Source organism: Enhydra lutris, unplaced genomic scaffold (assembly GCF_002288905.1).
Source record: "Enhydra lutris kenyoni isolate GAN:26980312 unplaced genomic scaffold, ASM228890v2 scaffoldscaffold15, whole genome shotgun sequence".
Taxonomy (NCBI): Eukaryota; Metazoa; Chordata; class Mammalia; order Carnivora; family Mustelidae; genus Enhydra; species Enhydra lutris.
The window spans coordinates 53,430,773-53,454,810 of record NW_019154099.1 but is presented as its reverse complement, the minus strand read 5'-3'; the positions used below and the strand labels follow the sequence as shown (position 1 = coordinate 53,454,810).

The following is a 24,038-nucleotide window of genomic DNA, read 5'->3' as shown; positions in this document are numbered from 1 at the left end:
GTGTCCTGAGCTGCTGTGGCCGGTTCTCTTCCCCATGGAAATTGCAGCTGCGTGTTATTTACAGATCCTGCAAATTCTTCTCGTGCTCCCGTGAGAATCGAGGGGTCCTCATTGGCCTTCGGTTAGAGTCCCGCGTCCAGCCCCAGGGAGCATCCAGGAGGACAGCGAGTGGCTGCTTCCTGGTGGTCAAACCACTGTTTCCCTGACCCAGCATTTCCTCGGCCGTGCGCCGCCCCGACCTTTCCCCTTCCTTCAGGGGCCTTGCGCAGCTCTGATGGGTCCTCAGCCCCAGTTTGGTCCGTCACACACGCTTAGTCTCTGTGGGCACACAGAGAAGCTTCTGCCTTTCAAGTTTGCGAGGGTAGCTGCGCTTGAGTCATTAACTGCCCGAGGCTGGAATTTCTCCTGCCATCGAGATGTCTTCCTTTCTGTTGTCTGTTGTAAAGATTAAAATATCATTGCTAAGTGTCCAAAGCATAGTACATATCCCAAAAAACCGCTGGCTTTGCTCCTTTCCTTGGAGGTTCAGTCCAGATCAGATAAGTCTGTGGACTCAGGGTAGCCAGGCACTGCCTACCTTTGCCCTTTGTGTTTCCTCCGTTACATTTCCCTCGTTTCCTATTTGTGCCCTAAGGGCCCGGCATACCTGGCCGCTGGACTGTGGGAGGTAGTGGCAGTGGCTAGACAGAAGTGACACTTATGGCAAGATGTGGATGACTCAGAATTGGGGAAATGTATGTACCTGGCAAGCGGACATCTGGTCTCCCTCCGGTATGATTTGGATTTACTTCAAGGTGCCTGGAAGAGCTGATGCAGTCCCGGCATTTGCAAAAGAAAAAAAAAAAAATCATTTAGAGGAGGTTCTGCCCCATTCTTTCTGCCCCCCCGTCCTCAATGTCAGGGACAAAATTGGGAACTCAGAAACTATCATTGGAAGTTGATGGTTGTAGATGTCATGTTAAATTAAGTCCAGGGAAAATCCTGGGGAAGATCTGAGTATTTCATCTGGACTGGTCACCTGTGCTCTGGCACAGACCGACTCTAAGCGGAGACAGCTCTCGGCCTCCAAAAACCTCCTGCTAATATGTATATCTGAGAAGGCAATTCGACCCCAGTTAATCTAGACTAGCGCCATCCGAACGGGCGGGCAACCTGTTCATGAAATGCACAGTGATGCAACCTGTTCATGAAATGCACAGGGTGATCTATTGGGTTGAGGGGGAAAAAAACCAAGCTTGGAATGATATTTTTATCTTACCCTTTTAAAATTTCTTTTTGCACGTATTGCATATACTCCACCATACAGTAGAATGTGTGTCTAATTAACGAAAGCATTTGCATACACGGGGGGCTCCGTTTTTGAGGCGGTCGGGGTGGAGATGGTTTCGGTGACTAACGGAACTGTCTGTGTGCTTCCAGACTGCAGTCTTGTACTGGCTCCCCCCAGCTAACTTCAGCATGCTCAAACGGAAGCAGAGCTCCCGGGTGGAGGCCCAGCCGGTGACGGACTTCGGTCCCGATGAATCTTTGTCAGACAACGCTGACATACTCTGGATTAACAAGCCAGTAAGTTCCTTTTTGGAAGAACAGAGAAGCGCGTGCTGATATAAAGGAAATTGGATTCATATAATTCAAAAATCACGTAACTTTGGCTTTGAAATGGCTGTTTGAGGTGCAGTAGAATATGGATGAGTCTCGAAGTCTGGAAGTGGAGAATCATTCAGATGAAATAAAGAGGTGCCGCGGGGGGTCATGCACACAGGCAGGTCTGCTAGGTGGTCTGTTCCCTCCTTTCCTCCTCCCTGCTCGCGGTTCCCAGAGTCACGCCGTACACTGATACTGCTCCTTCTCAGTCCAAGTCAAAGCTTGAGTCCCACATGAGTCATCTCTTCTATCATAATTCCATGAGTTCTCAGCACGCATGAACACATGAGGGGATCATCAGATGTTTGGAATTAGAGGTCGCCTTCAGAGTGGCAAGTGTTGGTTGACTCAAAGGAAAGGTTAATGAGATAGTGGGTAGTGTCTCTGGAGAATTGCGTCACCTTCTCTGCCTAATGAAGCCAAGGAGAACATGGGGGGAACATCTAGAACAGTGTCACTGGGGTAGATAGTGTAGCAGCCAGAAGGAGGAAGGGCATGGTCATGGGTCTTGCAAGCTCAGCCCAACCACAGAGAGCAGGCTCCCCTTCAGGACCGGACTCCCAGCAGAGGCCGAAGTAAGGGAATGAACTGTTCCCCGCGCACTGGTTGTCTTTCCCTTGACCAGGACACAAGTCATCTGCCCGGTCTCCCTGCCCTCTCCAGGCTTCTCCAGCTCATCTGCCCTCCTGACCACATGTCCAGCAGGCTCAGATTTCTTCCTGCCTTTCCCCTTCTGTTCACATTGCCTTTCCCTTTGTAGTCATTGCAACATCTCTCTTCCCTACATTGCTCATTAAAATGGGTTCGCTGTGCAGGGAGGACTTTTTCTAGTCTGGCTCTCACTGCCAGCAATGGTTCTTTCCTGGATCTGCACACACTGGCACCTGGAGCCTCACCAGGGTCTCCCTGTTCTTCCGAGATGTCCAGCCAGTTCACACTGTTTTCCTGCCCGGAGGCCTTCCCCAGCCTCTGATGAGTCAAGTCCTCCTGACCCATTAAGGGCTGGCTCAGATGTCAGCCCACCCCTGTGGGCGTCTGAAGGCTTCCTCATTTGACCCTCTCCACCACACACAGAATGAACCTCTTCTCTTTCCGCTTATCCTATTTTACCATTGTATGTAACTAAAAACGTATATTGCATGTAAGTATGTGTATGTTATGCCTACCAGACTGCTAAGTAGTGATGAGTCAGAAACGTGCTTAACATTTTTGTGGCCCCAGAGCCCCACAGAATTTCTTACGCATAGGAGGTCTGCCATTCATGGCTAGAGAATTGAACAGGATGGAGAATAAGCATTCACTAACTTTTTTCTTAGTGTCCGCCACATATAAGCCTTTCTGAGAAGCTCTGAGGAAGGTAGCATTATAGATATAGCCTTGGAAGCACTAACTAAAATGATTAATGCTTAATTAGGATACTTTCTTTAAATTCAAAATAGATTCATTGTGGAAGAACCCATCTTTTGAAGCTCTTTTGTGTAATTAGATCCTTTGTGTTGGAGATCCAGATGGGGCTAAATTCACACACTGATATTTATTGAAGGGTTTCCAAACTGCATGAAAAGTACATTAACCCTTAAAATGAATTGAGTCATCAGTGACTTCCGTGATATAGAATACATGGCATTATGTCTTCATGCAAATATTATAACTGTCAGATTAATGTTATAACCCACTCACCAGCCTACAAGTGTCTGAGTCTCCTTCAGAATTCTGACAGTTTTTTCGATTTTTCATCATGGGTCCATGCTAGTTTGCACAGCCGAGAAGACATCCACCATGAAACCACAGCATCTTTTTTGGGGTGAGGGGAGGGGAGTCTAATATTAAAGGATTAACATGACTGCAGATATATCCAGCATCATCAATAAATAACACATTTCCGTTATGTTAAGTATTGTGTACTAATTAATTAACTCGTAAGATTAAGTGTGTGGGGGTAGCATCAGATGCAAGGAATATTATAATTATTATAATTAATATTATATTATATAATATTAATATTATAAGTCTAGGTGTTTGTTTTTATAATAAAATACTGTATGTGAGTGATCTTATTTCTTACACGTATACACAAGTATATGCACATACACGTGCATATACATGTTTATCTATTATTTCTACTCTTTATGCTGAAGTTGAGGAAAATCTTTGAACAGCATGTGCATTCCTAGAATTGCACAGAAACTTACTTTTCGGAATTTTGGGAAAGCTCCCAGGGCTAAAATTGTACAAAACATTCTCTAAAATAGTTAGTCCATATTGCAAATGTAGGATGAGGTCAGATTTCGAAATATATTTTTTATACAAGAATATAAATACAAGATACAAGATATAAATGGAAAGATAACCGGACACATGGGAAATGTTACGTGTCAAGTCATTTTTTTAAAATGTTGGCAATCCAGGAGGATAGACCACTCTTCTAACGACCAGGGAAGTTACGGTAAGTAAAATATAATTCTAGGTGCTCATAATACATAAAAAGTATAAAAGTAATGGCACATGACATTTCTGTATGAGTAAAGTACTGACCCATGTTTTTTTTTTCTTCTCAGCGTAACAGCATTCATTGTTTTTGCACCACACCCAGTGCTCCATGCAATCCGTGGCCTCTCTAATACCCACCACCTGGTTCCCCCAACCTCCCACCCCCCACCCCTTCAAGACCCTCAGGTTGTTTTTCAGAGTCCATAGTCTCTCATGGTTCACCTCCCCTTCCAATTTCCCTCAACTCCCTTCTCCTCTCTAACTCCCCCTGTCCTCCATGCTATTTGTTATGCTCCACAAATAAGTGAAACCATATGATAACTGACTCTCTCTGCTTGACTTATTTCACTCAGCATAATCTGTTCCAGTCCTGTCTATGTTGCTACAAAAGTTGGGTATTCATCCTTTCTGATGGAGGCATAATACTCCATAGTGTATATGGACCACATCTTCCTTATCCATTCGTCCGTTGAAGGGCATCTTGGTTCTTTCCACAGTTTGTCGACCGTGGCCATTGCTGCTATAAACATTGGGGTACAGATGGCCCTTATTTTCACTACATCTGTATCTTTGGGATAAATACCCAGTAGTGCAATTGCAGCTGACCCATGTTTTAATGGGATCAGAATCTTCTTATATTGTGGCCCAATGCCTTGGGAAGGTCAGAGGCACTGAAGTAACCTGCTCAGGTTCACACGAGCCCTTGGCTCTCATTAACTGTGGGAGCATGGAAAAGTCTCTTAACCTTTCTGCCTTCATGTGTGCATGTGGAAATTAGGCTGCTTTCAGAATTAAATGATGTAAAATGTGGGAAAATATTTAGCACATTGTATGCACTTAACAGACATGAGTTTCCTACTCTCTCTTCTCCATGCCAGTGAAATATTTTAATCTCGAGATTGTATTTTCCAAATAGTGTGGTTTATAACGCAAGGTTAAGGCCTCATTTTGTGGTGTCAAATGAGAACTCTGACCCTCTTTTGCAGTGGGTTCACTCTTTGCTGCGCATCTGTGCCATCATCAGCGTCATTTCCGTCTGTATGAACACGCCCATGACGTTCGAGCACTACCCTCCTCTGCAGTATGTGACTTTCACTCTGGATACTCTGCTGATGTTTCTCTACACGGCAGAGATGATAGCAAAAATGCACATCCGGGGTATTGTCAAGGTGAGTGTTCTAACACCAAAATGCTTTGAAAATCTAAGTTAGTTGAATAGTATTTTCAGATTAATTTCCATCAAACAAAACGTCTCTTTATCCATCCTGTAGTTTTTTAAAATAGGGCATAACTCCAGAGACTGGTGAAAATATGATGCGTACGAATATTTAAAAAGTGAAATAAATTGTGTAAGACACAAAGCCTTGGGATATCCAGGAAGGAGAGAGAGAGTCGGCCTGTAGGCTTCATGGCCAGGATAGGGTGGATTATGCCACCTCCCGGGGAAACCTGTGGCTTGGCACAGGGACGAGTCCAGGCGTGGCACCTGTGGCTTTACAGGATGTGGAATAAATGTTACCTGATGAAGTTACAGTGTGACGACTCTCCGGGATGTCATTAACCTGAACTGTCCTGAAGGTACAAAGGAGTAAAAAGAAAGAGCATGAGGTGGAAGGCAGGAGTATAGGAAAAGGAAGGCATGGCATGTCAGTGGAACCAATTGGGAGACAAGAAATAAATGAAAGAAAAAGGAAAAGAAAGAAAAAGCAAAGGAAGAAAAGTTCTGTCAAAGGATATCTTCTGTGTATTCCTAACCTGCACACAGAGGATAAAAATAGGTAGACGACACTTTCTCTGTGAAGTATTTGAAATTATACTATTTAGGGAGCCAGTGGTATAAGGAAATAGCAGAAGGGACAGTAAAAGTCTGCAAATGACAGATTTGACTCAAATCCTAGCTCTTCCTTTACTGGCTATATCAGCATCTCCAGTTACATAATTTTGGTGGAAAAGGGCCTTATTTTGTACTAGGACTTCAAGATTCTAATGAGATGATGCATAACATGAAATTACTTAGGGTCAGTGCATCTCTCTATGCATAATTCAATGTGTATCATCCTTAAAACAGAAGGGTCACAGTTAGCACATTACTTTTTTTTTTCATTTTTAACCTTTTGAAAACCTTTTTATTATGGGAAATTTTAAGTTTACTCAAAAGTAGAGATTATAGTTGTCATGAATTCCTATAACTCAGTATCAACAGTTATCAATATTTGGCCAGTTCTTTTCATTTTTAAGCAAGTCTCAGAAACCAGGTCATTTCAGAAGTAACGGCTCATGCATTACTGACTGAGACACTTTCTTTTTAACATAACCATCATGCCATTATTGCGTCTAGCAAAATTAACAATTTCTTAATGTATGCTAATACCCAAGTCATAGACGTATTTTCCAAATTGTCTCAAACATTTCCTATTATAATAAGTTAGCTTCTTTCAATCAGGACTCAAATGAGCTTTAAGAAATATATTTGTTATATTTTTAAATCTCATTTAAGTCTCTTTATGCCCCTTAATTCTCAACCCCACATATCCTGCAAAAAAAAAGAAAGAAAAAAAAGAATTTCTTGTCATCGATCCATTGGGAAAATGAGTCTTGTAGAACATTCTACATTCTAGATATGACTAATTGCTTCCTGATGGTTCCATTTTTAGTTTCTATATACTCCATATTCCCTGAACCATTTTGACTTTGACCAGCGATGTACACAGGTGCCTCTTTCCCCAAGCAGTAGCCACAAAATGGTTTGTAGAACTTCTGGACCGTTGCCAATCTGTTGGGTGAAAAATGGTAACTCAGTGTAGTTTTAGTTTGAATTTCCCTTTTGAGAGTGAGGTTGATTTGAGCACAACTGTATACAAAGGCCATTTTCAAGTTATTATTTTTCATTCAAGGTTTGGGTACTCTTCGTGTTGGGAATATGAGCTCTAGGTGATGTAAATTACATTTACTTTTCCTCTTTCATGATTATCTTTGCTCATGACTATTCAGGCCACGCACACTTCCTGTTCCGGATCAGAAGCTCTTTCCATCTTATCAAGTCCACTCTTGTGTCTCACAGGAATGTTTTACACTTCTCCTTACATACATTTTGCACATTTTTTGTTATTTTTGTGCTTTGTTATGTTATTTCATCTTTTCGCTGTCACTATGGGGTCTTCTATAAAGTGTTCTAACTTGCTGTTATTCTTTTAAATGAAGGCTATTGATTTTTATGTGCTAATATTATTTCTTGCTACTTTACTAAATTTAATAAATTCTTGTACTGTTTTTAGTAGTTTTCCCATTAATTCTTTTATCTTTTTATTTGTCTTTTTATTTCCATTTCAGATGTCTCTCTCTTTCTTGCTCATTTATTGGGTCAGCTCAATTTTAAATAGTATGAGAGGCAGTGAACAGCTTTGTTTAACCCCAGGCTTATTTAGACCATCTCTCATGTTTCCTCATTAAATAATCTGAAGGATTAGGGTTTGAAGTAGGCTAAGATAACAAACATTAATTCCAATTTTTGACTATTGTATCATGAATAGCTTTTAAGTTTTGTTGAATGATTATTTTTCTTTTTAGCTCTTGGAATAGAGTAGATTTCCTAATATTGAACTATCCTTACATTCCTGGAAAAAACTGAGGGGGGTCACGACACAGTTTTATTCTAGTTTAATATACTATTTGATGATATTTGTTATTATTTTCATTGTTTTAACTTTGTCTAATCTTTTTCAGGTTTTGATATTAGATTTTCCATGTACGTGTGTACAGTGCTATGCTCTAAAATAGTCTGAATAATCTTTAAAACTTTTGGTACAGGGCGCCTGGGTGGCTCAGTGGGTTAAGCCGCTGCCTTCAGCTCAGGTCATGATCTCAGGGTCCTGGGATCGAGTCCCGCATCAGGCTCTTTGCTCAGTAGGGAGCCTGCTTCCCTCTCTGCCTCTTTGTCTACTTGTGATCTCTCTCTGTCAAATAAATAAATAAAATCTTTAAAAAAAGAATTTGGTACAAATCTCCTATGAAACCATCTAGTTCTAGTACTTTTTTTGGTGGGATTCCTTTCTATTTCTGTTTCTTCTATGGAAATTGTTCTGTTCAGACTTGCTTGGCCTATGGGTTCTGTTTGGTGATGTATACTTTTTTAGGAAATTATCGACTGTTTAATTTGTTGAATTTATTAACAGAAGATTGCATTCAGTAATTTTAATTTTCTCTGTTTGATTTATACTTCTTCCAAATTTTGAATTTTTTTTAGATTAGAATTTATTTTGCTTGGGTTGGCTAGTATTATTTGTTTGTTTTGTTTTGTTGCATTTTTTTTTTTAAGATTGTATTCATTTATTTGAGAGAGAGAGAGCATGATGGGGGGAACGGGTGATGGGGCAGAGTGAGAGGGACAAGCTCAATCCCAGGACCCTAAGATCATGATCTAAGCCAAAGGCAAACACTTAACTGACTAAGCCACCCAGGCTCCCCTCATTTTGTTTTAGATTAGCCAATTTGTTTACTTATCTTGTTGATTTTTAAAAAGAACTGGCTTGTTAATTCATTTGAACTCATTAATTTTTGCTTTTACTTTTCTTTTTTTTCTTTCTTTTTTTGCTTTTTTGGTTTACTTTTTTGGTCTGTTTCCAGATTTTTGACGGTGTTTCACATTTTCATTTCTCAAGATTCTTAAACATGTTACTTCATTGCTTCTGGTATAAATGTGGCTGTGAGAATGTTTTTTCCTTCTTTGTGATTGGATCTTTCTCTTAAATACTGAGAGTCTTTCCCTTTATTATTGAACTCAGTAGATCTATGAGAATATGTCTTTTGTTGACCATTAAGGACATAGGCATGTCATACGATATTTGTTTTATTCCATTCTGTCTTCAGGATTTCTTTTCATATCCTAGTTACACCAGATCATGTTTTGGTCATTTATTTCCATCATTTTCCTTATGTGTGTTTTTTTCTTTTTTTCCCCCCTATTTTTAATCTTTCCTATATTCTATTCCCTTATTGTACTCCCTATGCTGTCTATTCAATCTTGTGTTCCTTTAAGTTTACTTCTCTTTCTGAAATGATTTTTTTTCATTTCTTTCTAATTCTGATTATTTCTTGAATGCTTTTCTGTCTTTTTTCATAGTCTCCTATTGTTTCGACATCATTTCCGTTGTTCCTTTTTTCCAATTTTGTACTTTTGTAGCATCTATTTTTCTTAATTTCTTTTGATCACTTAGTTATAGTCTACTACAGTCTTTATCTGCTTTGTATGATTATTTTTTGCATGTATTATACATTATTTGTGTGTTGTGTACATTATTTGGTTCATTTATATATGTATATGGACTTGATATTATAATATATATATTTATAAATACAATTATAATATATTCATAAGGACTTGATCATAATCCTTTTGTTCTGTTACCTTTCTTGCCATTGCTCATTTGAAATCTGAGTTTCTCCTGCTTAATGGGTAGAGTAGCTTCCATATATTATCAGTTTGAGGGTTCCTTCCCCTGTTTTACCATAAAATATAAAATATATAGCTTCTCTGTGCAGCTCCCATCCCAGGTGTGAGCTCTGAACTGCTGGTCCTCTTATCTAATCCGTGTTATCCTTTGTCCCTCCTGTCCCTGCCCTAGCCTATTCGGATTCTACTCCAGGAGTTTTTCTCTAGCTTGGGTCTCTGTTCTCCCGGAAAGGGATTTTTATGGGATCCACTCGAGAGATTAGGATGTTCTGTCACCTCTGATCTTTGCCCAGCCCCTTGGTGGGCATTTTGTCTTTGTTACTGTTTAGTTCTTTTGTTTCACATTTACCTGCCAATGATAGACTGTTTTGTTACCTTTTGAAGAATTTTGCCCTTTATTCTCAGGGTCACTGTCTGAGGCTTCCACTAAGTGTTTTGCTAGTATTGATTACTAGTTTTTGGTGCTGTGAAATTCTCAGATCAGCCAGAACTTCCCTGCATGACTTTCCTCTACAACCTTCCCAAGCTGAGGTCTTGAGTAGGTGTTGATATTGTCAATAGTTTGGTCTTTATTTTGGAATACATTGTCAGTTTTATTCGAGACTATGTCCATGGATATGTTTTTCTGTGCTATCTCACTGTTTTGTTTTCTTAAGAAATTTGGGAGATTCAAAAAAACTACCATCATGATCTTACCCAGATTGAAGTTAATCGCTCAACCTCTACATAGTTTATTTAGTATATACTTTGTGTCTGGCGAAAGAAACAAATTCTAGCTGTCTTTTTTTTTTTTTTTCCCCAAAGAAGGTGGTGGGAAGTCTCCTGGGCATAGTGAGTGGTTCAGGCCTTGGGAGATCAAGCTTAGAAAGTATACTCCAGGGAGCTCTGCACCTGGGGCAGCAATGACCTCAGCTCAGGTCCACACACCACCGCCTCTGACACTGTGAACGTTGCCCAGGTTCTCCCTTTGTCCTCAGAAGTCAGTGTTCGCAGTTTTGAAAGTGAATATCTTATTGGCCAGGTTACATTAGGATCTGGAGGAGAAGTCCTGGGGGGTGGGGGTGCAGTTTGATGGGTCTGATAATGAAGAGATAAAGGACAGGACTGAGGCTGGAAGCTTGTCTACAGATATACTTTATTAATTCCCCAAGCGCGGCTCTCAGAGGGTTTGTTATTGCCTGAGTTCTCTCTTCTGATTTCCTTGTCATAGGAGCCTTTACAAAATAAACTCAAAAGAGCTCACAAGTATTTTGGAATTTGTATTAGTTTCCTGCTTATTACATAACTAACGACAATGAACTTGGTACCTTAAAACAACAGAAATTCGTTGTCTCACCATTCTGGAGACCACAAGTCCAAAACCAGAATGTTAGCAGGGCGATGATCTTTCTGAAGATTCTAGGGGAAACCCCCTCCTTGCTCTTCCTCACTCTGGGAGGCGCTGGGTGGTTTCTGACATTCCTTAGCTCATAGCTGTGTTGCTCCAATCTTTGCTCCTGTCTTCATGGGAACTTCTTCCTTCCACGTGCCTCTGTGTCCTTTCCTTTTCTTTTAAGGACACTAGTCATTGGATTTAGGGCTCACCCTAATTCAGTATGACCTCATCTTAACTAATTACACTTTTGAAGGACATTATTTCCATATAAGGTCACATTTTGAGGTTCTGAGTGGGCATGGATTTGGGGGACATACTGTTGAACTACCTACAGAATTAGCTTCGGCTAGCCACTGGACCAGCCAGAGGCTTGCTATTATCAGATATTTTAAGAAGCTTTAAAAAAAGCTTTCTGAAGTTTGTGGCAACTCACAGAAAATTGGGGTAGAAATACTAAAGAGAAATTCAGTTCAGTGTAGGAATTGAACTTGAAACGAACCATCAAAGCCACAGCAATCTTAATGCATTTACTAAGAAACCAGTAAGCTCAGAGAATCACCAAGAGCCCATTGTGGGTACAATAAGCATGGGTCTATATAATATGACTGTAAAATGGGATCCCCAACCCCTTAGGAAAAGTTGTTGGCTTATGGGAGTGGGGGGTACCTGCCATGCCTCAGCCAGTGGATTTCAGGGTGATTTGAAGATCACCTGGGTCTTTCACAGAGTCGCTAGGTCAGATATTCTGAGCAGTAGGTTTAGATATGTTGTGGTGCCCAAAATTGATCACTAAACCAGGAGGCCAACTTTAGGGAAAGGTGGTCATGTGAGGGTGGTAGAGGCATCCTTTATGCCACTGTAACTTCTCTCCCAGTACAGCCTAGCCCTGTTTTGAATTCTGTGATTCCCCAGAGGGCCTTGGATGATCCTGGCGCTCATGTATGTTGGTCATTCAGGCAATGCAATCTCCGAACATTCTTTGGGATTAAAACACCATGTGTTGATTTCTTTGAGATTCCAACTTGAAGGAACAGAAGCATGACATTTCCTAAAATAAAAGTTTTGTTTCTGAAGTTGTTTAATAAACGAAGACTTGGATTTCACATCATGAAGGTGATAGTAGACATTGCGATGTCACAGTCTAATGATAAGAAGAACAGAGGTAGACTTAATATATCCATGCCAAGTGAACCGAGCACCGAATGAACAGAGGTTTTAATGGTTCAGATATTAAAAGTCAGAGCAATCATTAGATAAGAAAATATTGGATTTATGACCAGGCTGTTTTTGAAACCTTTCTAGTGAGTCATGCCCAGTATTTTCTGACTTCCGTCAGTATTTGGATGATGAGCTGTTGACTAAGACTAAAAGTGTTGCTTTAATCTTTAGTCTGTAAGAATTGAAAACTGAAAATGAACATCAAATACAGTCTGTTTTTCATTTAGGAATGCTTGGATTAAACACAAATATACTACAGATTTTTGTAATACTGACTTGCTAACATTATCTGGAAGTAATCATTAGAGCCTCAGATCTCATTAAAACTGGTGTTCAGTGTTTAAATGCTATGTGAGATTTGGGTAAACATAGTTAAATAGGAAGTCTAATTATCCTGAACCAAGCTTTAAATTTGTCATCTCACTGAGTTCTCACCCTTGAGGTCCCCACGGCAAAAAGTCATGACTTTTATTCTCATTTCGGTAACATACATTTCTGCAGAAATGCAGGTTATGACATTCACAGACCAAAGAGTTTATGTTGGGTTTGAGATTACATTCTGGTATTTAAAACTTAACTTACTTTCCTTTAGATATGTACATAGAAGTGGGATTTCTGGATTATAAGACAGATATATTCTTATTTTTTTTTAAGAACCTCCCTTTTTTTTTAAGAACCTCCCTTTTCTCCACATCCTCCCCAACACTTGTTATCTCTTGTCTTTTTGATAAATCCTAACATGTGTGAAGTGGCATCTTGTTGTGGTTTTGATTTTCATTTTTCTAATTGTTAGTGAAGTCGAGCACCGTTTCATGTACCTGTCAGCCATCCATATGTCTTTCTTACAGAAATGTCTATTCAGGTCCATTGTCCTTTTAAAGTTAGGTTGTTTGTTTTTGTTATTGAATTGAAAACATATGTCAACAAATAAGTTGTACACCTTAAATAGATAAAATTTAAAATTTGGATTATATACTAAAACTGGAAAGAAATCTTAAGCTTTTCATAAAGGCTTAGTTTTAGCAAGATATCATTTGTTACAGTACATTGTATTGTTCGTTTAAATTTTATTGACTCCACAATTTTGTATTTATGAATTTGTTTTGGTTTACCATTGCATGAGAAAAATGTAGGTATTTAAGTTACTCCATAATAAAATGCATCAGTCCCCACAGGGGCTGTATGATCATTTTTTTTTAAGGTTTTATTTATTCATTTGACAGACAGAGATCACAAGTAGGCAGAGAGGCAGGCAGAGAGAGTAAGGGCAGCAGGCTCCCCACTGAGCAGAGATCCCGATGCGGGGCTCGATCCCAGGACCCTGGGATTATACCTGAGCTAAAGGCAGAGGCTTTAACCCACTGAGCCACCCAGGCACTCCCAGATGATCATTTTTTTAAAGGACCTCATGTTACTCAACTTTGAATTACTATGCTCTCATCACTAACCCTACTATATATAGTTTTTTAAACTTTTATTAAGCACCTGTCTTCCAAAAAGCTTATTTTTTCATAAAATATTTCCATACTTTTTCTACGTTAATTCATTTTCTAATAGTATGACAGTTACCTCTCACTCAATTTTTTAGTGTCTTTACCCAGAAAATTTGCAAATATGTGCTGTGTTTGTTCACTTGTAGGACTTATGCTTGTGTTTTTCCCACACACATCTAGGATCATTATGAATATATATGTGCATATTGTGTTCTATTTTAATCATTAGGTTATACTTTTCTTAATAAGATTTCACATTGTTTGTAACAGAGCTGTACAAACAGTTTGGTGGAAATCATATTATATGTACTGATTTCCATGCAGTATTTCTGAGGAACAGTCCGATTTAGTGATGAAGTAACAGCAGTCTGTCATATGACTTCTGTTGGAAGACTATGTGTGCATCGATATACATGTATGTCAGAGATTTGGGGAAAGTGGGTGTTTTATTTTTGAAGGAGCGTTTTCCATGCATAAACTGTATTAATCCATATGAGATGTTTATAGAGCAAAAAAAAAAAAAGATCATCATTGTATTGAATGCTCTAAAATTATACCTCGCTTGTTTTAACAATGTATGGCACACCTGAAATTCAGACCAAATGCTTAAGGTACGGTGATCTAATAATACCTAGTTTATAGACGTATCTACAACAAACCAAACCCAGAAATTTTATTTTTCAAGAAGAAAGTACTGCAGCTGTAGCTTTCTGGTATTGCCCACAAATTTTATTGACCTAGTATTTTGCCTAATATATTAAACTACGTATAAATATGAATTTAAGATGCTAAAATTTTGAGATACTGAAGATAAAAACTATAATTAAAAATATAAGGGAGAGTTATATTCTCAAACCCAAGTACAGTTTCCAAGTTTGCTTTTGATCATTCAGCAAATATTGATTGGATCACTAGATCACTAACACTAGGTAGCAATCCACCTGTGCATTTCTGTATAATGAACAGCATTTAAACACCTATCACTCAATTATTTGTATTTCCTGAGTTCAGGAGCGGGTGTTTTGCACGCACCAAACAAAAGTGGGAGCATGTGCTCTTATGTAAAAAACAAAGATAAAATATGTGAGAGGATTATCTACCATGTTGGATTGAATCTGTGAGGTCATCAGTGGTCAGGCGAGGCATCGGTTTACAGTACAGAAAAAGTGCTACTAATTACACTTGGATCATAAGGTTTAAGATTGTAATTGATGCGTTGATTACAAGGTACAAACGAAATTTAGAAGAGTTAAACTGTGTCAGAGTGGGGGGTGGTATGTCTTAAAATTAATGAAATAAGATCAGATGACCTGAGTTGGTAGACTCCTGTCTTAGGTCCTGCAAAGAGCTAACCTCAGGGAAGATAGGGAAAAGGAAGATGGTGATGCACTTGACACTTGGGTCTTGTAATACAAGATTCAGCTCAGAAGAACAACAGAGCTAGACATGCGTTGCACACTGTACCTTCTTGCCAGATTTATGGGCAGTTTCCATGTTTCCACTAACACACGCAGATTCATTACGGTGGTTCTTCTAGATACATAGTGATTTGGGGGCAAATATTTTTGCAAATATAAATGGCAGATGTTTGTATAGTGAGAATGCAGATTGTGAGAGATATGCCTTTGTTGTTTTGTGCAAATGCTGTAATGGTATTCTGTAAAAGATACGGGGGAGGGAGGGCCCAAGAAATAGTGAAAACGTCTTCTTGGGGATATCAGAGAAGTCTTGAAGAAGGAGGGACAGGAAGCCCATGTCCCAAAGGATAAGTACGTGTGCTCTGTGGCAGGAGTGTTGGGGGTAAAAGTAAAGGATTTCACAGAAGGAGAAAAGACATATTTGGATCCCCAAGGCCTGGGACAGCCTGGTGCTTTGGGGAGCTCTCAGTAGTGAGAAGTAGCAGGGGGCCTGTGTGCGGGATTCTGTGAAGGTGGCCGGCAGCACGGGGGAGGACTTGGCATGTCCTGCGAGGAGCTCGGACTTCATTCTGTGCTCAGTAAAGGTGCGCGGGGGATTCAGATCTGAGAGCGACAGGGTCTGCTCTGTATTCGAGAAGTTCACTCTGGAGGTGACATGTCACCTTCGTTGTTTTGTGCCAATGCTGTAATGGTGTTCTATAAAAGATACGGGGGAGGAAGGGCCCCAGAAATAGGGAAACTGAGGCAGGAAGTCCTTCTGGGGAGCCCCGTCTTCAAAAATTTTTGTTGGAGGCATGTTTTGTCTTAAGGATGTTGCATCTTTTTGTCGTGTTCCCTGTGCTCGCAGGTGTCAGCCAATTCACTCCCACTCCCCAAGCAGTCGTTCCTAATTGCCTTCCCATTACTTCCTATTCTGAGAAGCATTCTAGCTCCCCAGATCCCTGGAGGCAAAAATAAACCATTTGGGTGACAGAGGTTTGTGTTGTAAATCATCCCATGTATCGCAGACCGCGAATTCTACAGACAATTCTCGGTTGTCTCTTTGTCATCTGGCAATAAACCTCGGTAAAGGTACCATGCATGCTCTGCGCAGTGCTGAAGTGATAAATAACGATGCTAAGACCCAGTGACAGATGGGCCCTGGGAACTGGGAACAATAAATCATGTGCTCGGGAAACTACCAGTGCATATGATTTTGGAGCTGCGAACTATATCCCTATAAATGTCTTCAGATGAATGTGTTTGGTTTCTCTGCTTATTAAATACTTGCATGGCAATTTAAGTGACTCTCTAATACTGCATAATTGATTGGCAGTCTCTGAGTGTTTACTTTTGTAAAAATTGACAGACAGCTCTTGACTAACTCCTCAGCGGCCAGCATGCTGATTTCTGCCTGCAGTCCGGCTACATTCTCTGCTCTCCATTTTTGTTGATGGACCAACCAAATTAAAACCTTTCTGTCATATTTGAGGTGTTAAAATTTCCTGAGTACCCTGCGTACTCTGGTTATGTAATTCGGAAGTAGGAGAAAGGGGCAGCTCATTATTTGCAAATATTATATAACTTGGGTATGAATACAGTAGGACTTTAAAACGATCTGGACATACTTCACCAGTTAGGATTAAAAGTCTTTGACACACAGTCAAAAAGAGAATTTGGTAAATGTGTCAGACACAAAGTGTATTATGAGGTTATATTTCAAAGTGCCAGGTTCAGAGTCTGTATTTTATTTTATTTTTTTAAAGTTGTTTTGGACTTATAAAGACTTAGTGATTATCAGTAATGACCAACATGATATACATGTCAATTCATTCATGTTTACAATTGCATTATAGTGCACAAGTTCTATTCACCTTGATTGGATTCCTGTTTGCATGGCATGTAGGCTTTGTTTCGTCGAAGTGTGCGAATCCAGGAAACATCCTAAAGTTATTTCATTAATTTCATCTGTGGTCTTTCATGATCATACAGGGAAAAAAAATCTTAACTTGAAGATATTACCTTGAAGGGTAATTACACATCTTTCTTTCTTCGCCAGGAGTCAAGGAATCATCTCTTTTAAGGAACAATGCTAATTTCAATGAATGGATGGGTGAACGCATGCATTTATGAAGCAAATGAGTGCGCTTCTGACTCCATGTATTGTAATCTGCAAAAACGTCCCGAGATATTGTACATCTGCTTATCTAATTCATTCATTTAATATCTGCTGTATGTCTCTCTCTCTGCTGGGTGGCTGAAATTGTCTACTCTCAAGGTGTTACTAATCTTCAGAAAAGACTCAAATATTTATAGTGGGGATAGGCTGGGTTTTTTTTTTTTTTAAGATTTTATTTATTTATTTGAGAGAGAGAAAGAGAGAAAGCAAGAGCATTGGGGGGGTGGGTAGTGAGAGGGTGAAGCAGGCTCCCCAGAGCAGGGAGCTCTGCATGGGGCTCAATCCCAGGACCCTGAGACCATGGCCTGAGCGGAAGGCGGATGCCTAAAGGACTGAGCCATGCAGGGACCCCAGGGGATATTTTTAATGCAACGCCAGAGAGTAGGTTTAGAGAAGGTTTGAGTGGGAAACCCAAAATTCACAACTGGAATTGATAAACAGGAGGGAGTCAACTGTAATTCATTCAGCAATGAGGTGGAAATTACAAAGGACAGTTCTGTAAGTTACACAATATGAACATTTTTTTCAGACCCATGAGCTGAGTTTGCTGCTTGTTGTGTTACGTATGGGCTCAAACATTTATCAGGGTAGGCTATGGTCAGATCAGATTCTGGAGAGGAAAGCTGGCACAGACTTGGGAGAATTTTCAGGAAGACAGCACAGCGTGAAGAAAAAAGAACACAGAGCCGGGGGCTCAGTCGGGTAAGCTTCCGACTCTTGGTTTGGGCTCAAGTTGTGATCTCAGAGTCATGAGATCAAGTCCCAGGTTAGACTCATGACTCAGCATGGAGTCTGCTTGTCCCTTTCCCTTTGTTCCTCTCCCTGCTTTCTCCCTCCCTCTCTCTCTTTCTCATAAATAACTAAAATCTTAAGAAAAAAAAAAAAAAAGAATAATGAACACTAAAAAGCAAAACTAGAAAAATAAAAGGCGGAGGGGGGGAGGACATCTGAGTGTTACTGGTCTTTGTGTCCCAGCTCCCTGCACCATTGCTTACTAAAGGCTTTTATAAATATTAAATAGCTCTTGGGAACATGAGCCAAAAAATATTGTATAAAACTTGTGCCCAATGGCTTATTGCACACCTATTATCAGGAAAGTCAAAAGAAGCCGGTTCTAATTGACCGTTACATACCATCCAGTGTGGGGTGTGTTTTGTTGGCAACAGGTAAATGCCACTATGAATTGCTGGAAAGTCCACAGCCAAGCTCATTCCAAACAATGCAACTGAACTGACTTCCTAATTCGGAAATAGTTTTCCACGTTATGCAGTGGAAGTTTTTGTGAAGCCAGTTTTCACAATGTGAGCTCGTTTGAGTTAGGCATGTTTGAATGCTTTTTTTTTTTTTTTTTTGTTGATTCCCTACCGGGACTCCTAAAGTGATTTTAAATAGTCCATCCTTTTATATAGTTCAGAGTATACTTTAGATCATCCCAGCAACATCAGTTTCCTTAGCAAACAAATTTATAAAGTAAATAAACAAGAATTCAGCCACTCTGTTTTGATAGCTGTATATTCTAAATTTGTGGGGCCCCAGGTTTTCAGAATTGACTTCATTTGTGCCAACTTAAAAGCAAAAAAACTTTAAAAGTTTTGTTAAAGCTAAAATGTTCATCTTTTTAAAAATTTAATTTTGAAAATCTACTTTAAAAAACATAACACATGAACGTGAGTCAAAGACATCTATGGTTATAATGTGAACATCTGTTTTTCTTCCCTCGTTGGGTCCTGGCCACCCAGTTACCCTTCCTGAAAACTATCGCTGTTTATTCTCGCTTTCACATTTTAAATCATCCTAAATATAACGAGGTCTCATCCTGCATCTTACTGAATATAATTTGTTACTAAAGCAAGTTATGAGCAACAGTGGAAGTTAATTGTCGTAACGCTATGTATAATGTTTTTTAATGACAAAAAAGAAATAAAATAATAATTTGGGGAAAAAGGCCACATAAACTCATCTTATTAATAGTCCGTGTACCCAGCTGATCCCAGTGATCCTTTTTCAGCCAAACATTTACTTTTAATCATTCCTATTTTAAATTAGCTCTTTTTTTTTTTTCCTTTTGGTCTTTCCTTTTTTTTTTTTTTTTTTTTTTAAGTTTTGCTTAAATTCCAGTTAGTAACATGCAGTGTAGTTTTGGTTTCAGGTGTACAATTTAGTGACTCAGCACTTCCATACAGCACCTGGTGCTCATCGAAGGGGCCTTCCTGAATCCCCATCACCTATTTCACCCATCCCCCCACCACCACCTTCCTCCCCACCCCACTCTCCCCACCTCCCCTCTGGTAACTCTCAGTGGGTTCTCCACGGTTAGGAATCTGTTTCTTGGTTTGCCTCTTTTTCCCCCTATTATTATTTGTTTTGTTTCTTAAATTCCACATATGTGTGAAATCATATGGTATTTGTCTTTCTCTGACTGACTGATTTTGCTCAGCATAACACATTCTAGCACCATCCATGTCATTGCAAATGGCAAGACTTCGTTCCTTCTGACGGCTCAGTACCATCCCATCATATGTATATAGCACCTGTTTTTTTATTCATTCATCAGTCGATGGACACTTGGGCTCTCTCCATAATTTGAGTATTGTAGATAATGCTGTTACAAATATAAAGGTGTGTGTATCCCTTTGAATTAGTATTTTTGTATTAGACCTCATAGTGCCATTTCTGGGTCGTGGGGTGGTGAGGATGTGGAGAAAGGGGAACCCTTTTATACTGTTGGTGGGAACACAAGCCAGCGCAGCCACTCGGGAAGACAATATGGAGGTTCCTCAAAAAGTTAAAGATAGAACTACTCTAAAATAGCTCTCTGCTGAGTCCCATAAAATTTTAGTTTTTATTTTGGGAATTCTTTGCATTTTTTAAAACAATCGCAACTATGCCTAGTTCTTAAAATAAACGTCGTGATATTTTTCTCTTTCTGCCTAACATTCCAGAAAAAATACATTCGTTTAGTAAAAATCAATTTGAAAATATACACTTTTATTTTTATTCATAATACCTATCAACATATACTGTATATTTAACATTTTTTAAACTGAGAATGTAAATCATATAAGGTCAAGGGTTTTTGTTTTTCTTTTCGATCCTCTGTCATTACTGCCTCAAACACTGTCTAGATCATAAAGGTATCTATACATGAGTGAATGAATGAATGAATGAACAATAAATTTTGAATTTATTGAACAATAAATATTAAGAAACTCAAGGGAATCTTTAAAGTGTAACTTTAGGGATGCCTGGGTGGTTCCGTTGATTGGGCGTCTGCCTTCGGCTCAGGTCATGATCCCAGCATCCTGGGATTGGGTCCCGTATCTGGCTCCCTGCTCAGCAAGGAGCCTGTTTCTCCCTCTGTCTGCTGCTCCCCCTGCTTGTGCTCTCTTTTTCTCTCTCTCTCTCTCTGACAAATAAATAAATAAAAATCTTTAAAGTGTAACTTTAAATCATTTGTATTCCATTATCTTTTTGGATACCGATTAAAATTAGACTCAGAAAATTCAATTTTATATTGACTATATTGTCTATATTTAGATTATAATTTATATTTTCAGTGAACTATACAATGGACAAGGCAAATATGATACTTTTAGTGAAAGATGTTTTGTGAGGTTTTGAGGACAACGATCACATCCTTAAATTATTTGTTCTGTGTGTGTGTGTGTGTGTGTGTGTGTGTACACGCACGTGCGTGCACACACACGCATTCTTGAAACCAGTGCCTCCCGGAGGTGCAATTTTTCTTATCATCACGTTTAAATCAACATATGATGATCAAAACACTTAACAGGGTCATTGTCCTCCTAGTTACCCAGACCCCAGGCCTCAGGCTTTCTTTCATACTTCTTTTGTGAACTTCTCAAATATACAAATTACCAAATTTGGTTGATTCTCTTAGTAATGATAAAATTTTTTAGGCATTTGAGAACTAGACTTCTTTTCTCTAAACTCTTCATAGAATTAATCTTCTTATCTTCCCCACCATGTTTATAGCTTTGTTACAAGTTGTTCTATCTTACATATTAGTTGGGTGTGTACGTATTAGTTTTTCTATGCAAGATTGGTGTGTGTGTGTGTGTGTGTGTGTGTGTGTGTGTGTTTCAAGAGGCGTTATACATCCTCTTATGTAAAGTAGATGATTCTTCAGCATTAACTAAGTTGAATTTACACTTTACGTCTGGGCCAGATAACTTCCATGAAGTGAGTTACCATACTGTTAGTTTTGTGAATAATATAGATTATTTTTGAAAACTTCTCAAGGAGTCTTTTTGATAGCCTATTTATTACTAAGTGTAGGTAGTCCTGGAAATTATTTTATCTTCCTAAATATGCTACCACAGATTTCATCATTTTATTTAAAATCTTGGCTTTCTGTTCCGATTTTTATTTCCTAAGCAGGTTCAGTCAGAGCTGGTAATGATAGGTGTCACCGAATTCAGAACCGAGTTTCATGGATTATGATGGAGCTGGTGACTTAATGGGGCAGTCCTAAGAAAGCAAAGGCCTTCCTATTTAAGGTTCCAATTCTAATCTGGTGGGTTTTTCTGTTTTGTTGCTCAAAAGGGAAATTTTTTTTCTGAAATTCCCATTTGATAAAAATATGCATTCTAACGTCAGAGTAGATTCATTATTAAAAGGTGAAAGTAGTGTGTCTTCTTTATCACATGTGACTCCAATTCAAGTCAATATATGTTTAATATATTTGATAATGAAGGCAATTTTCTTCTTCACGTTTAATTTAGCTCGAGGTGAATTCCTTGTTAAATTCCTACTCATGGTGGTTGATCCACACGCTTAAAGGTCTTCATGCTGACCAGTATTGTCCTTACTTCTTGTAGGAAGAAAGCTGTTTTAGGACTTAAGCTGACTCCTGTGTGGGATGACCTCTGGTTTCTTAAATGGTAGTATCTGTGTGGCTAAGAGAAAAAGTAGTGATGTTTTCTGTTTATGTGAACTTAAAATTTTCCATGCGTAGCTCTGGAGTTACTTGTGTTTCATAAATTATTTTCTTCATACACAATGCCATTTAAAACGCTAAAGGTGTTCCACCAGGCACCTGGGTGGCTCAGTGGTTAAGCGCCTACCTTCAGCTCCGGTCATCATCCCTGTGTCCTGGGATCCGGCTCCCTGCTCAGCGGGAAGCCTGCTTCTCCCTCTCCCACTCCCTCTGCTTGTGTTCCCTCTCTGTCTCTCTCTGTCAAATAAATCAATAAATTGTTATGAATAAAATAAAAAGCTAAAGGTACTCCTTCTGAAAGTTTCTTCAGTTTTGATGCAAAAATTATGGCTAGTTTATACTGAATTAACCTTTGACCCTTCTCTCCACAGATGTTTTTTGAAATTCTTAATTTTGCATGATAACTCCATGTGAAATTTATTTTTAGGGGGATAGTTCCTATGTGAAAGATCGCTGGTGTGTTTTTGATGGATTTATGGTCTTCTGCCTTTGGGTTTCATTGGTGTTACAGGTAATTAAAACTTTTAATTTACATGGGGGTATTTTCCAAAATGTGCATTGTTTTGCATTGAAAATCTAAATAAAAATAGTAATCAGTATTTGTCAAATGTGATGGTGTAACTTTCCTCAACATCATGTTATTTTAAATGTTTATGATAAAAAACTAACATCTTAATCTTTGTCAGTCACATCTGTCGATTCTCAAGCAGAAATGAACATCAATACCATAGCAAATTATTTCTTATTAAAAAGATATAAAAATATATTTATTTAAAATGAAGGACAGAACATGGGGTAACATTTCTGTATCTTGTAGAATAAAAAAATTTAAATATTAAAATTCTGGTCTTTTATGTGACTGAATCCCCACTAAAAATAGCTGACTAATAGAGATACATTGGGATGAACATAAAATACCATATCGCAAATAGAAAGTGCCTTCCTAAGAGAAATGGAGAACTTATATTTAAAAGACTAAAGGTGGGATTTTACTGGGTAATAGAATTCATTTCCATGTGTTCATTCAGGCTTCAGTTTTGTGTTTAATTCAACTCAAGATAGTACATTCTTCATTTAAAAATTTAGAACATAATAAATTCAGTCCATCCTGCAGAGTCATGTCAATGCTTATGGATAAGCTCTCCTTATTTTTACAGAGCTCACCTCTCCAACAATCTGAATTCATCCTGCATATTCATGTGTTCTTTTCCATTTAATAGCTATTAAATGACTGACAAATGTTTTCTAATTATCATTTTTGCCTCTTTTAGGAAATGGTACAATTCCTTTTTTTATTTTTTTATAATACCCTTAACCCTCTCTCCATTACTTTGTGTTCTAGCTATTTAAAAAAGTTCCACTAATTGACCTTATTGGTGAGGAAAACTCAGCCTACTTATTCTGTGATCTAAGTTGGCGCTTGTATTATAATTAAAAACTGGGCTTCGATGAATTATACGGGAAATGAGTAAGAGCAATGGCATTTACATTAGTTTATGTGTTCATTTCTCCAAAGATAGCTATAGCTTCAAAAAGGACCATTTCAGTGGTAAAGAATGCAGGGCAGAGTTCAGTGTGGCAAATCCAACGCTGTCTTGTGTCTGTCGTAAATACGGGCAAAGCTAAGGGAAGCTCTGAACTTGTTTCTTCTTACCTCTTAATTCATAGGTATTTGAAATTGCTGATATAGTTGACCAGATGTCACCCTGGGGCATGTTGCGGATTCCAAGGCCACTGATTATGATTCGGGCGTTCCGAATTTATTTCCGATTTGAGCTACCAAGGACCAGGATTACAAACATTTTAAAGTAAGTACTGCTCTTACATAAGTTA

The 24,038-nt window shown here is 38.9% G+C and overlaps 1 protein-coding gene across 3 annotated transcripts in view; it reads left to right on the top strand.

The window, feature by feature from the left end:
- Positions 1–1,425: 1,425 nt before the first annotated feature.
- LOC111147028 (sodium leak channel, non-selective) overlaps positions 1,426–24,038 on the top strand; it is a 291,306-nt gene continuing 268,693 nt past the window's right edge. For 2 of the 3 annotated variants that reach the window (XM_022502881.1, XM_022502880.1), the window contains exons 1-4: positions 1,459–1,566; positions 5,121–5,303; positions 22,633–22,716; positions 23,874–24,013. In XM_022502881.1, the coding sequence (XP_022358589.1) occupies positions 1,459–1,566; positions 5,121–5,303; positions 22,633–22,716; positions 23,874–24,013 (515 nt within the window). Of the gene's footprint in view, positions 1,567–5,120; positions 5,304–22,632; positions 22,717–23,873; positions 24,014–24,038 lie in introns of all 3 variants that reach the window. The other variant, XM_022502882.1, reaches the window with a different exon arrangement.